This window comes from Carcharodon carcharias, chromosome 5, assembly GCF_017639515.1.
Source record: "Carcharodon carcharias isolate sCarCar2 chromosome 5, sCarCar2.pri, whole genome shotgun sequence".
In the NCBI taxonomy this organism is placed as follows: domain Eukaryota; kingdom Metazoa; phylum Chordata; class Chondrichthyes; order Lamniformes; family Lamnidae; genus Carcharodon; species Carcharodon carcharias.
In genome coordinates this window covers 108769523-108782293 of record NC_054471.1, presented here as the reverse complement: position 1 = coordinate 108782293, position 12771 = coordinate 108769523, and the positions used below count along the sequence as shown (strand labels likewise).

Here is a 12771-nt window from a genome sequence, read left to right as displayed (position 1 = left end):
AGAGGAAGCATTTAATAACAGCAAAACAGCCCAAGGAATGCAGTGACAGCTCTGAAACAATAGGTGAAGAATCTGAAAAGTGACATCTTCAGTAATACTGAGGAAGGAGTGCAGGAGCCTGAGGAATAAAACCTAAGCACTCAGTTATTTATTCATGCTTTAATATTTAACAGCACAGTGGATTAAGACATTATTATACTTAAAAATTAATACGCAGGCAGCAAGATCTAAAACCAAATGATCAGTTTTAAGTAAATAGTTTTGTATAGCCTATTACACCTAAGAAATAGGAATAATAGAAACCAAATTAAGTTCATTTGATAACCATAATTTAGTGGTAAATTTGAATAAGCACTGGAGATAAATAAGTAACTGCTGTAAAATAAAGAAATAAATATAGAGGAGATAATGGCAGCACAGGCAGTGCGTCCGGGCTACAGTATCTGGGAACGCAAGGATGTTCTAAATAAACATTCCTTTGGGAAATATCCAAATCAAGACACTACGGCTCAGTTGTTGAGCTGGAACATGAATTAGGGACACTCTGACACATAAGGGAGGGGCAATATCTGGATTATTTATTCCAGAACATAGTCACACCAGTAGGGACATAGGTATACGAACAGTGTGCTACTGACAATCAGCAGGATAAACAGAAACTTAGTGGAGGCAAGGAAGAATAAAATGCAGTAACTAGTTCTTCCCAACAAGGAAGATGTTCTTGCTACTTATGGGCCTATCTAAGGTATCACGGAGCAGGAGGCAGTCTGGCCTTATCGTAGTTGTGAGGTATTTGAAATAAGGTAAGAGATAGTACCAAGCTTATGTAGTGCTAGGAAAAGTGGAAATCAAATGACCTGGGAAACCTCTTAAAAAAAAACAAAGAGATATAAAGAAAAGTTATAAGGGGTGCAAAAAAAATGTATGAACAAAATCTTGCAAGAGATATCAAGTAAAAGGTTTTATAAAAACATTAAGAGAAAGTGTGGGCAGGGGAAATGTGAGTCCATTAAAGATAGATGCAGGTGATACTATAAATGGATGGAAAGGAAATGGCAGGCATTAAATTAATATATGTATCAGTTTCACAGTAAACGGAGAGGACTAAATAACTTAAAGAGGGAAACTTAAAACAAGTTAAAAAATGATAATGGGGCTTCAGCAAAATCTTCAGGAGCTGATGGTTTCCACCCATTGGTATTAGAAGAATACAATAGGGAAATTGAATATGTGTTGGTCATAACTTGCCGAAGTTCTCTAGATTCTGGAATCGTGCCTTCAGCTTGGAAAACCATAAATGTGACTCCAACTGACTATAACTATAGACGTATCTTCACTTTTGTCCAAACAGGTCACTAACTGTAAATGTAAGGTAGGCATCCACATTCTAACAAATTCAGATCCAATTGGATCTTTCAGTGAAGCTATTCATCACATGAATTTATAATTTGGTGCTCAAAGCTGAATTCACTCCGATTAAACACTTACAGCTTGGATTTTATAAAAACAATGACCTTGACAGAGAAATGAACGGCCTTCTCAAATTCAAATTTTCTAACATTAAAAAGTTTTCATCTGAGAAATTAAACCGTATGATCATCATAAACTGTAAAATTGATTCATTCTACATTTGAACAATTAAACATCATTAAAAATTGTGTTATTTTAATGTTTTTGCAGATGGTGCATTAAATTACTAAATGATTGCGTAAATGAGCTTGGTGTTCAATTTCAAAGTCTGAAATTCTGGAATATTAAAACATTTCCCCCTCAGTCCACAGCTATGGTCTGACAAGACTGCAGCTTCCATTTAATAGGAATACAGAATCACAGGTGGCATTTGTTTCCAAGTGCCTGGTCACAGAACAGTTGGACAAAACTTGCACTCAGTTTCCCAACTGGTGCGTTCTTCTCTCAGTCCATGGGAGCTTATGAGCGGGCAAGTTTCCACAGGCTGCCCTATCACATTTTTGAACTACCATGACATCCGGGTCAGTTGGGGAATAGTGCTCATAAATATACAGTATAAAAGTAGAAGAGAAAATCAATTTTAAATAATTTACTGAGGGGCTGATTGAATAAAATTTGTAGTTATAGAGCACTTGTCACTCAATCATCTCAAATAAAATCAATTACTATGATATGTTTTCTTACATAATGCAGGAACCATTCTGTACAGTGTAGGAACCCATAAACAGCAATGTGGGATTGCTCTTTTAATTGGATTCTTTTGTTCAGAAATAGCATTGGTCAGGACCCCTAGATTACACATACCCTTCTTCAATTAGTCCCATCAAATTTCTAATCTCCATATAAACCACTGGAGCAGACCCTTGGTCTAATGGTTCATTTGAAGAGCAGTACCTTCCTCATTGCAGCACACGCTCAAAAACTTTTTTATACAGTGGCTGTAATGTAGTAAAATTTCTCAATTTCTCAATGCTTTATAGGAGCATTACCAAATAAAATTTGACATGGAGACACATAAGGAGATTAGAGTAGATGACCAAAAGTTTGGTAAAATAAGGTAGGTTTTAAGGAGAGTCTAAAAGGATGTAAGAGAGGTAGAGAGGTTTAGGGATGCAATTCCAGAGCTTAGGGTCTTGGCAGTCAATGGTGGAACGATTAAAAAGAGTGCACAAGAGTAATACAATAAAATTCAGAATTGGAGGATTTCAGAGCCCTTGGTGTTGAAGGCTGGAGGAGATTACAGAGAGAGGCAGGGCAAGACTCGGGGGGGAAGTTGAAAACAAAGACGAGAATTTAAAACTGAGGTGTTGCTTTACCAGGAGCCAATGTATGTTAACGAGCACAGGGTTGAAGGGTGAACAGAGCTTGGTGAGCATTAGAATGCAGCAGCAGGGTTTTGTGTAACTTCAAGTGTACAGAGGGTAGAAAGTGGGATGGTATTGGAATAGTCAAGTTTAGAAGTAACAAGGACATAGGTGAGGGTTTCAGCAACAACTAGGTGAGACAAGGACAGAATTGGGTGATGTTACAAAGGTGGAAGCATACAGTCCTGAGCGATGGTGCGGGTATGTGGTTGGAAGCTCATCTTGGGGTCAAATATAACGCTAAGGTTGCTAACAATCTGATTCAGCCCTAGCCAGTTGTCAGGGGGTGAGGGATGGAGTTGGCGTCTAGGGAATGGAGTTTGTCATGGAGATCAATGAGGATGGCTTCGGCTTTCCTAACATTTTGTTGGTGGAAACTTCTGCTCATCCAGGAATACATATAAGGAGGAATAATAAGCAAGATTTCAGCGAGGAGAGCTGGGCTGTAAACAACGAGACTTCAACAAGGAGAGCAGGGTATAAAGAGTGAGACTTCAGCAAGGGGAGCAGGGTACAAAGAGCCAGACTTCAACAAGGAGAGCGGTGTATAAGGGGCGGGACTTAGCGAGCAGAGTGGGGCATAAAGAACGAAACTTGAGCGAGGAGAATGGGGTATAAAGAACGAGACTTCAACAGGAAGAGCGAGAAACAAAGAGTGAGACTTCAGCAAGGAGGGCAGGGCACAAAGAGCAAGACTTTAGGGAGGAAAGCAATGTATAAAGAACAAGACTTCAATGAGAAGAGTGGGGCTGTAAGGAGAGGGACTTCAGCAAGGGGTGCAGGGTATAAAGAACACTGTTTCAGTTTATAGTGCACAAGAAAGCCATAAGTCAATTGGTTGGTGAGTAACTGCTACCCAGAAGAAAAAAATAGCTGTAACCGGATCACATCCTAACCAGAATAGCCGGTGTGGTCAACCAGAAGCCAACCAGAAAGCATTTCGCCTCCAATATTGTCAGCCGACTTTAGGGTATGTCTAGTTCTGATTTACAGCGAGCTTGCACTGAGGACTGGCTGAAGATGAGCATTGCTCGAGTCCCGATAGGGTCACACTGGGATTCTGATGTGTCCCCATAGCTCTGAAATAAATGCGAATTTTGGGCATCTGAACAATCTGAACAATTCTCGTCATTGGGAATAGTACTGGTGACAAGGGCTACTCAACACTGGGAAAGCAGCCAGCCAGAGACCAGCACTGCTGCCTAATGTTACTGAAAGCTGGTCAAAATGGAGAGTCGGGACAAAATCGATGGAGAGGAAGAGGAGGAGGTGGAAGCGGCGGAGAGGAAGAGGCTGATGTTGAGGTGGCGGAGAAGAGGAGATGAAGGTGGCGGAGCCCTCAGCACTCGCCGAAATGTCGCTTGATGGGCCTGCTGCATGTGTATCCTCACTCATTCTCTCTCCCTCGCACACTCACTTGCAATCACCCTCACCCACTCAACCCCTCCCTCGCACTCACAGCATTGCTCACCCACTCAACTCATCCTTTCAGCCTCACTCACACTCGGGGGTGTGATTGATAAGAGGCCTGAGGCCTACTGGCACCTGAACACAGGCGCTCATCAATGGGCGCAGGGAGAAGTAGATAGTGCGGGGGGAAGCCTGGAGAGCCAGGGAAAGCGCGACAAGAGGTACGTGGAGCAGCTCAGGGAAAAACACAGGGGGCAGCAGGGGAGAAGCATGTGGCGAACCCAGGAGAAGTGCAGGGATTAGCCGGTGGAGAGCTGGCCAGAGAAGTTGCAGAGCCGGCAAGTTTGGGAGTGCGGTGGCCAGCGGAGGGGGAGAGGCCTGAACAGCCGGGGAGAAGCAGGCAAGAGCTAGGGGAAAACATGGGGGCGTCAACAATGCAGGGAGATCTGGAGAGAAGCTGGGGGAGAGGCAGGACCAAGCAGAAAGAGCTGGTAACTGGGGGAGACACGGAGAGAAGCTGGGGTTCAACAAGGAGTTCAGTATTTGCTTTAATTCAATTTGATTAATGTGCTCCCTGATGCAATATGGCACTGATCACAGAAGCCTCCTGTTTCCATTGGAGGAAGCTCATTGCCTCACTGAGATTTTGGCGCCTGTTCCTGACTCCGTCCCAAATCTCAAAACCGGAGGTCCCACTCCTGTGTAATGCTGATTAGTCAGATCTCGGCAAAGCTGAAATCTGATTGGCCATTGCGAATGGCACTCAGCAGGGGTGGGTAGTTTGAATCTGCAGCCTGCAGAAGCCAGCCACATGGTGTCTGCCCTGGGAGAGAGATGAGAGAGAGAGAGAAGAGAGAGAGAGCACGAGAGAGTGCACAAGAGAGATTTCAGCGATCAATAATCTGTAAAATTTTGAAGGTATGTATTGCTGGCCAGTTATAAAACCCATTTTTTATTTGCTTTTCACAAATTTTTCATAAATTTGTAGAGAAATATACTGAGGAAGTATTGAGGGAGTTTGAAATTTCGAGACAGTGCTGCATTAGTGTGCAATTAGAAAGTCTTTTATCGTTACTGGATTTGATCTATGTTTTTCTCTGTTCTTTGAACACCCGGAATCTAGCTATGGGACTCAGCCTGCATGGCCAGATTCATAAAGTCCCATCAGGAATGTCTACTGTTGCTCTTGACTCCCTTGATGTGAAAACACACATGGGAAAATTGCAAAATTGGGCAGAAAGTGGCATGGCTGAGGAAAGGGAGGGTAGCCCTACAGCAGATGATGGAGGAGGAGGGGACAGCCATACACCACAGGGTGGGGGTAATCGACACACAAAACATAGAGCTGGAAAAAACACTCGAAGAATCAGGTAACTTGTCTATCTATATATCCCTTCCTCTACTCTCAAAACAGCATCAGGTGGGAGAATGGCATTAATGATTTTCCAGCATTGAAGTTCGAAAGGCAGCAACCAGATGCACAGCAACAGTAAGGTCAAGCCACCGCCAAATGCTTGTGGCACCTGGAAACACAGCCGCAGACCTCTGCAACTCAAGTGATGGCAACGCAATTAATCTTAAATGATTCTCATCATCTGGGGCTTAACTGCATGCATAATACGAGAGCACTGACAGCAATGTGAGCCTTAACAGAATATGTGATTTTTACCTAGATTTTTTTAAGATGTGTAATAACTCTCTGCCCTTATTTCACTTACAGGTTTAATTGCTGGGTCGGGTCGAGATCCAGGAGCAGCTGTGGAACTCAGTTCATGGCCAGCAGACAAAATTGTAAAGTCCCTGGCTGTTAGCACATTTAATTCAAAATTAATTAAGAAAATAATTAATTCATTACTTAATTAAGATACAATAAAGATAGCAGGGGAGGTGATGTGCTGCACCTGTAGGATGTGGGTGCTCCTGGATGCCAGTGTTATCCAGCAGAAACACATCTGCAATAAGTGTCTGCGGCTTGAAAAGCTTCTGCTCATAGTCAATGAGCTGCAGACTGAGCTGTGGACACTGCAACACAACAGGGAGGAGGAATGTTACCTGGACACTTAATTCCAGTAGGTGGTTACACCCGTTAGGATAGGGCCTTCTGATTTGGTCAGGAGCAGGCGGGTGTGACTGCAAGTGAGGCAGGTAAGGGATCAAGAAGGTAGAAGTGGAGCCGCCTCAGCCCTTGCAATTGTCCATCAGGTTTGAGGCCCGTGCAACCTGTATGGAGGAGCGTGGGGATTACAGGGTCGATGCGCAAAGTAACCAGGGCATTATGGTGAAGGAAGCCATTCAAGCAGGGGGGAAACTAACAGGAATGTAGTGATACTAGGGGGCAGTATAGTGAGGGGGATAGACACAGTCCTCTGCAGCCAAGAGCATGAGTCCTGAAGGCTGTGCTGCCCGCCCGGTGCCAGGGTTCAGGACATCTGCTCTGGGCTGTAGAGGAACTTGCAATGGGAGGGGGAGGATCCAGTGGTTGTAGTCCATGTAGATACCAATAACATATGTAGGAAAGAGGTTCTGCTTAGAGAGTATGAGCAGGTAGGGGCTAAATTAAAAGGCAGAACCTCAAAGGTAATATACCTGAGCAATGTATAAATTGCTGGAGGGTAAATTATAATTATAGAGTTAAATGCGTGGCTCAAAGATTGGTGTAGGAGAAATGGGTTTCAATTCCTGGGGCATTAGCAACTTGGAGGAAGTAGGAGCTGTACCGATTATACATACAAACTCTGTCTTAAAAATATTCAAAGATCCTGTTTCCACTGTCTATTGAGGAAGAAATGTCCATGGACTCATGACGCTCAGAGAAAAAAAAATCTCCTCATCTCTGTCTTAAATGAGCTTTGCAGATCTTTGCCCACTCACTTAACCTATCTATATCAGTCTGTAGCCTGTGGAGACCTTTGGAACAGTCTTTACATGGGGCCAGTGTTCTGGTGAGCCATATAGCTAGGGCAGTAGAGAACGTTTTAAACTAAATAGTGGGGTTGAGGATAGATGTGATAACCAGAGAGAGAGAGGAGAAGGTAAGAGAGCAGGATAGCAATAAGTGAAATGGGTATCAGAGTGAGGCAGGAAAAGGCAGGGCATAGAAACATAAGAGTGCGCAAGCAGCAAATGCCATGGATTGCAAAAATAATAGAACAGAATTAAAGGTACTCTATCTGGATGCAGATAGCATTTGCAACAAGGTAGATGAATTGATGGCACAAAAAAAGTAAATAGATATGACCTAATTGCCATTACAGAGATGTGGCTGCAGGGTGACAAGATTGGGAACTAAAAGTTCAAGGGTATTTGGCATTTAGGAACGATAGGCAATAAGGAAAAGGAGATGGTGTTGCACTGTTAATAAAGGATGGGACCAGTACATTTGAGAGAAAGGATCTTAGATTGGAAGATCAGGATGTAGAATTAGTTTGAGTGGAGCTAAGAGGCAGTAAACTTTGGTAGGAGTTGTTTACAGACCACCAAACAGTAATGGTAATGTAGGGCACAGTATAAATCAGGAAATTAGAGGTGCATGTAACAAGGATAACACAGTAATCACGGGGGACTTTAATCTACAATTAGGCTGGATAAACCTAATTAGCACTAATGCTGAGGAGGACGGATTCCTGGAGTATATACACAATGGGCAGAATTTTGCCCTCGGATGGCTCAGCGGCGGGTGGGCAGCTGACTCCCACCGCCGAACCGGGGCCCACTGCCATTTTGAGTGGGCGGGCCAATTAAGGCCCACCCAGCAGGCTGCCCGACGGGAAGCGCTATGCGCTTCCTGTGCAGGGGGGGAGGGATTCCCCAACTGTCAAAGTGCACTCTTTCACGCATGCGCGCGAAAGTGCGCACATCTCCCTGAGACTAAGAGCTATCTCAGGGAGATTACTGACAGTCTAAAAAACTTTAAAAATAGAAAAATTAAAAAATTATTAACATGTCCCCCTCATGTGACAATGTCACATGAGATTGGACATGTTAATAAGAAGCACAGAAACTTTATTAAAGTTTTTAAAAACAGAGATGAAACCTCATCCCACCAGCGGATGAGGTTTCATGTTTTTTCTCCTTTCTGCTGGGGCTCCTGGCCTGCCCGCCAACCTTAAGGTTGGACGGGCAGGGTCTTCAATTATCTTAATTATCCTGTCAATGGCCTCAATTGGCCATTGACAGGTTGGTGGGTGGACAGCTGATTTTGCTGTCCGCCTGCCTTCCTAAAGATTTAAATGGACCGGGATAATGTCGGGGGAAACCCCGACATCATCCCGCGTCATTTTCGCGTCGGCGAGCGTGCCCCGCCCCCAACTTGCGGATGGGAAAATTCTGGCCAATGATTTTCTAGATCAGTATGTTGAGGAACCAGCTAGAGAATGGGCTATTTTAGATCTAATATTGTGCAACAAGAAACGGCTAATAAATAACCTTGTTGTAAAGGAACCTTTAGGGAAGAATGATCATAATATGGTGGAATTTTACATGAAGTTTGAAAATGCTAGAGTTCAACCTGAAACTACCGTCTTTAATCTAAATAAAGGGAACTATGAAGGTATAAGGGGCAAGTTGGCTGAAGCAGACTGGGGAACTATGTTAAAAAGTATGATGGTGGACAGGCAATGGCTAGCATTTAAAGAATTAATATATGGTTTGCAACAAATTTATACTCATTTAAGGCACAAAAAGCCAGCAGGAAAAGTAATCCAATCATGGCTAACAAGAGAAGTTAAAGATTCTATTAGGTCAAAGGAAGAGGCATAGAAAATTGCCAAAAAGAAGTAGTAAGCTGAGGATTGGAAGCATTTTAAAATTCAGCAAAGGAGAACCAAGAAACTGATAACAAAAGAGAAAATAGGATATGTAAGTAAACCAGCAAGGAATATAAAAATGGACCGTAAAAGCTATGTAAAAAGGAAAAGATTAATAAATACAAATGTGTGCCCATTACAGGCAGAGAATGGAGAATTTATAATGGATAATAAGAAAATGGTAGAGAATCTAAACAAATACTTTTCATATGTCTTCACGGAGGAAGATACAAAAAAAACCTCCCTGAAATATTGGGTAGCCAAGGGACTAGTGAGATTGAGGACCTGAAAGAAACTAGTGTTGGTAAAAATGTAGAGCTAGAGAAATTAATGGGACTGAAAGTCGATAAATCCCCTGGACCTGATGGTCTACATCTCAAAGCATTGAACGGGGTGGCTGTAGAGATAGTGGATGCATTGGTGATCATCTTTCAAAATTCTATAGATTCTTGAACGATGCCTGCAGATTGGAAGTAGCAAATGTAACCCCAATATTTAAGAAAAGATGGAGAAAGAAAACAGGTAACTGCAGATCTGTTAGCCTGACATCGGTTGTAGGGAAAATGCTAGAATCTATTATAAAGTATCTGATAACTGGGCACTTGAAAATAATGATAGGATTGGGCAAGATCAACATGGATTTATGAAAGGGAAATCATGTTTGACAAACCTGTTGGAGTTTTTGAGGATGTTACCAGTAGGATAGATAAGGGAGAACCAGTAGATGTAATATTTTTGGATTTTTAGAAGGCTTTCAATAAAGTCCCAACAACAGGTTAGTAAGCAAAATTAGAGCACATGGGATTGGGGGTAATATACTGGCATGGATTGAGGATTGGTTAACCAACAGAAATTAGAGAGTAGGAAGAACGGATCATTCTCAGGTTGGCATGCTGTGAGTGGGATACCATAAGGATCAGTGCTTGGGCCCCAACTATTTACAATCTATATCAATGATTTGGATGTGGGGGCCATATGTAATACTTCCAAGTTTGCTGATTGCACAAAACTTGGTGGGAATGTGAGTTGTGAGAAGGATGCAAAGAGGCTTCAAGGGAATTTCGACAGGCTAAGTGAGTGGGCAAGGACATGGCAGATGGAATATAATGTGGAAAAATGTGAAGTTATCCACTTTGGTAGGAAAAACAGAAATGCTAGGCTGAATTTTGTTGTTGGCGAGTAGGGGCGGGACCTGCTCGCCGACACGCAAAATGACGCAGGATGATGTCCGACCCATTTAAATCTTCAGGAAGGTGGTGGGGGGGGCACAGCGAAATCAGCCAATGGAGGCCATTGACAGGATCATTAAAACAATTAAAGGACCTGCCTGTCCAACCTTAAGGCTGGTGGGCAGGCCAGGAGCCCCGGCGGGCTTCTGAAAAAACTTGAAACCTCAACTACCAGTGGGATGAGGTTTCATGTAGGGTTTAAAAAGGTGTAATAAAGTTTCTGTGCTTCTTATAAACATGTCCCATCTCGTGTGACATTGTCACATGAGGGGGACATGTTAAGGATTTTTTCTTTCTATTTTTAATGTTTATACAGCTGTCATCGATCTACCTGAGGCAGCACTTAACCTCAGGGAGATGTGTGCTCTTTTATGCGCATGCGCGAAAGAGCGCACTCTCGCATTTGGGGAATCCCCGCCCCCCCCCCCCACCCCCCACCACCCCCGCACACACAGGAAGCGCATAGCACTTCCTGCTAGGTGTCATGCTGGGTGGGCCTTAATTGGCCCACCCACTCAAAATGGCTGCGGGGCCCGCTTCTCCGGCAGGGATCGGCTCCCTGGCTGCCGGAGATTGGGTTGGGCATGTCCGCCCAATGGGCAGAAAATTCTGCCCTCTGAGTATTTATTAAATGGGGAGAGATTAGGAAATGTTGATGTTCAAAGGGACTGGACGTTCTTGTTCCTAAGTCACTGAAAGCTAACATGAAGGTGCGGCAAGCAATTATGAAGTCAAATGGTACATTAGCCTTTATTGCAAGGAGATTTGAGTACAGGAGTAAGGAAGTCTTGCTGCAGTTGTGTAGAGCCTTGATGAGACCACAACTGGAGTACTGTGTGTAGTTTTGGTCTCCTTACCTAAGGTAGGATATCCTGGCCATAGAAGAGTGCAATGAAGGTTCACCAGGCTAATCCCTGGGATGGCAGGATTGTCCTATGAGGAGAGATTGAGGGGACTGGGCCTGTATTCTCCAGAGTTTAGAAGAATTACAGATGATTACACAGAAGTGTACAAAATTGACAGGGTAGTTGCAGGAAAGAAGTTTCCCCTGGTGGGGGGTTCTCGAACCAGGGGACATAGTCTCAGAATAAGAGGTAGACCATTTACAACTGAGATAAAGAGAAATTTCTTCAGCCAGGTGGTGGTAAATCTTTGGAATTCTCTACCCTAGAAGGCTGTGGAAGCTCAGTTATTGAGTATGTTCAAAGCAGAGGTTGATAAGATTTCTGGGTACCAATGTCATCAAAGGATATGGGGATAGTGCAGGAAGATGGCATTGAGGTAAAAGGTCAGACGTGATCTAGTTGAATGGTGGAGCAGGCTCGAGGGGTCAAATGGCCTACTCCTGCTCTTATACTGACAATTTGAAGGCAGTGGGGTCAAGAGAGGTACTGATGAGGTACAATTGGGTTCATCAGTGTACATGTGGAAATAGGCACTGTGTTTTTAATGCTGTTGCCTCAGTGCTACACCACAGTGTAAATTTAGATTGACTGCAAACTCCTGACTCAGAGATGGAAGGGCTTAACTGAATCATTATATAATGTATGGTAACATTATTTACTTGCCATGATTTAGTCTTGTATGAGTTAAAACATTGAAAGCTTGAATTATCGAGCAAGACATATGTTGAATTTGTTGTAACTGTAACATAATAATCAGCCATACTTTTAAATTAATAAATTATTCCAATTTAACAAACTGATTCCAAATGTAAAACTTACCAACACTTCGGGTCCTCTCCAATGTGCCATCTCTTTCTCTTGGTTCATCATACTCTGTCAGAACACTGGTTGAACCTTGATGATCGTGCAAAACAGGGGATTGGCACCTTTTAATAATAAGTAGGTTATATTTAATATCAGCAGGATGCAGGCTCATCCGATGAAGAGACACACAATTTCTGATAGTTGCTGACAACAATCTAAGAAAGGTAAGTAGCTGATCTAAATCCATCTTATACTTCAGGACTAAATAGGTACAAAGCCAATGTTGTCCATCGCATTGCCTATGGAGATTTTGATTGTAGCAACAAACAAATTTGCATTTATATACCATCCCATCAATTCCTCAAAATTTCCTGAAGCACTTCATGATCAATACATTAGATTTGAAGGAAAATCATCAGTTATGTTAGCAAACGAGACAGTCAATTTACACACAGTAAATCCCGACAAACAGCAAATTGCAATGACTAAGTAGTTAAATTGTTTTGATGCTGTTGGCCAAGGGATAAACAGGACTTTGGAAGAACTCCCTAATCATCCTGAACAGACATACAAGGCTTGTGGTTAACATTACAACAGAAAGATGGCACCAACAAAAAAATCTTTTCTGGTGTTCTGAATCTGAAGTCAGAGTCAAATTTCAGTCAGCCATCCGCATAATATGCTATCATTCATTACCTGCTTAACAACAGTGGTTATACTACAAAATGTGAAAACTGTCTGTGACATGTTTTGGGACATACCGGGGCAACTATATACATAAGTG

At 42.8% G+C, this 12771-nt stretch overlaps 1 protein-coding gene across 2 annotated transcripts in view; it reads right to left on the bottom strand.

The window, feature by feature from the left end:
• Positions 1–12771, bottom strand: part of LOC121277854 (signal-induced proliferation-associated 1-like protein 2) — a 647580-nt gene that overhangs the window by 151236 nt on the left and 483573 nt on the right. For both annotated transcript variants that reach the window (XM_041187562.1, XM_041187563.1), the window contains exon 13: positions 12003–12109. In XM_041187562.1, coding sequence (XP_041043496.1) covers positions 12003–12109 — 107 coding nt within the window. The remainder of the gene's footprint in view (positions 1–12002; positions 12110–12771) is intronic.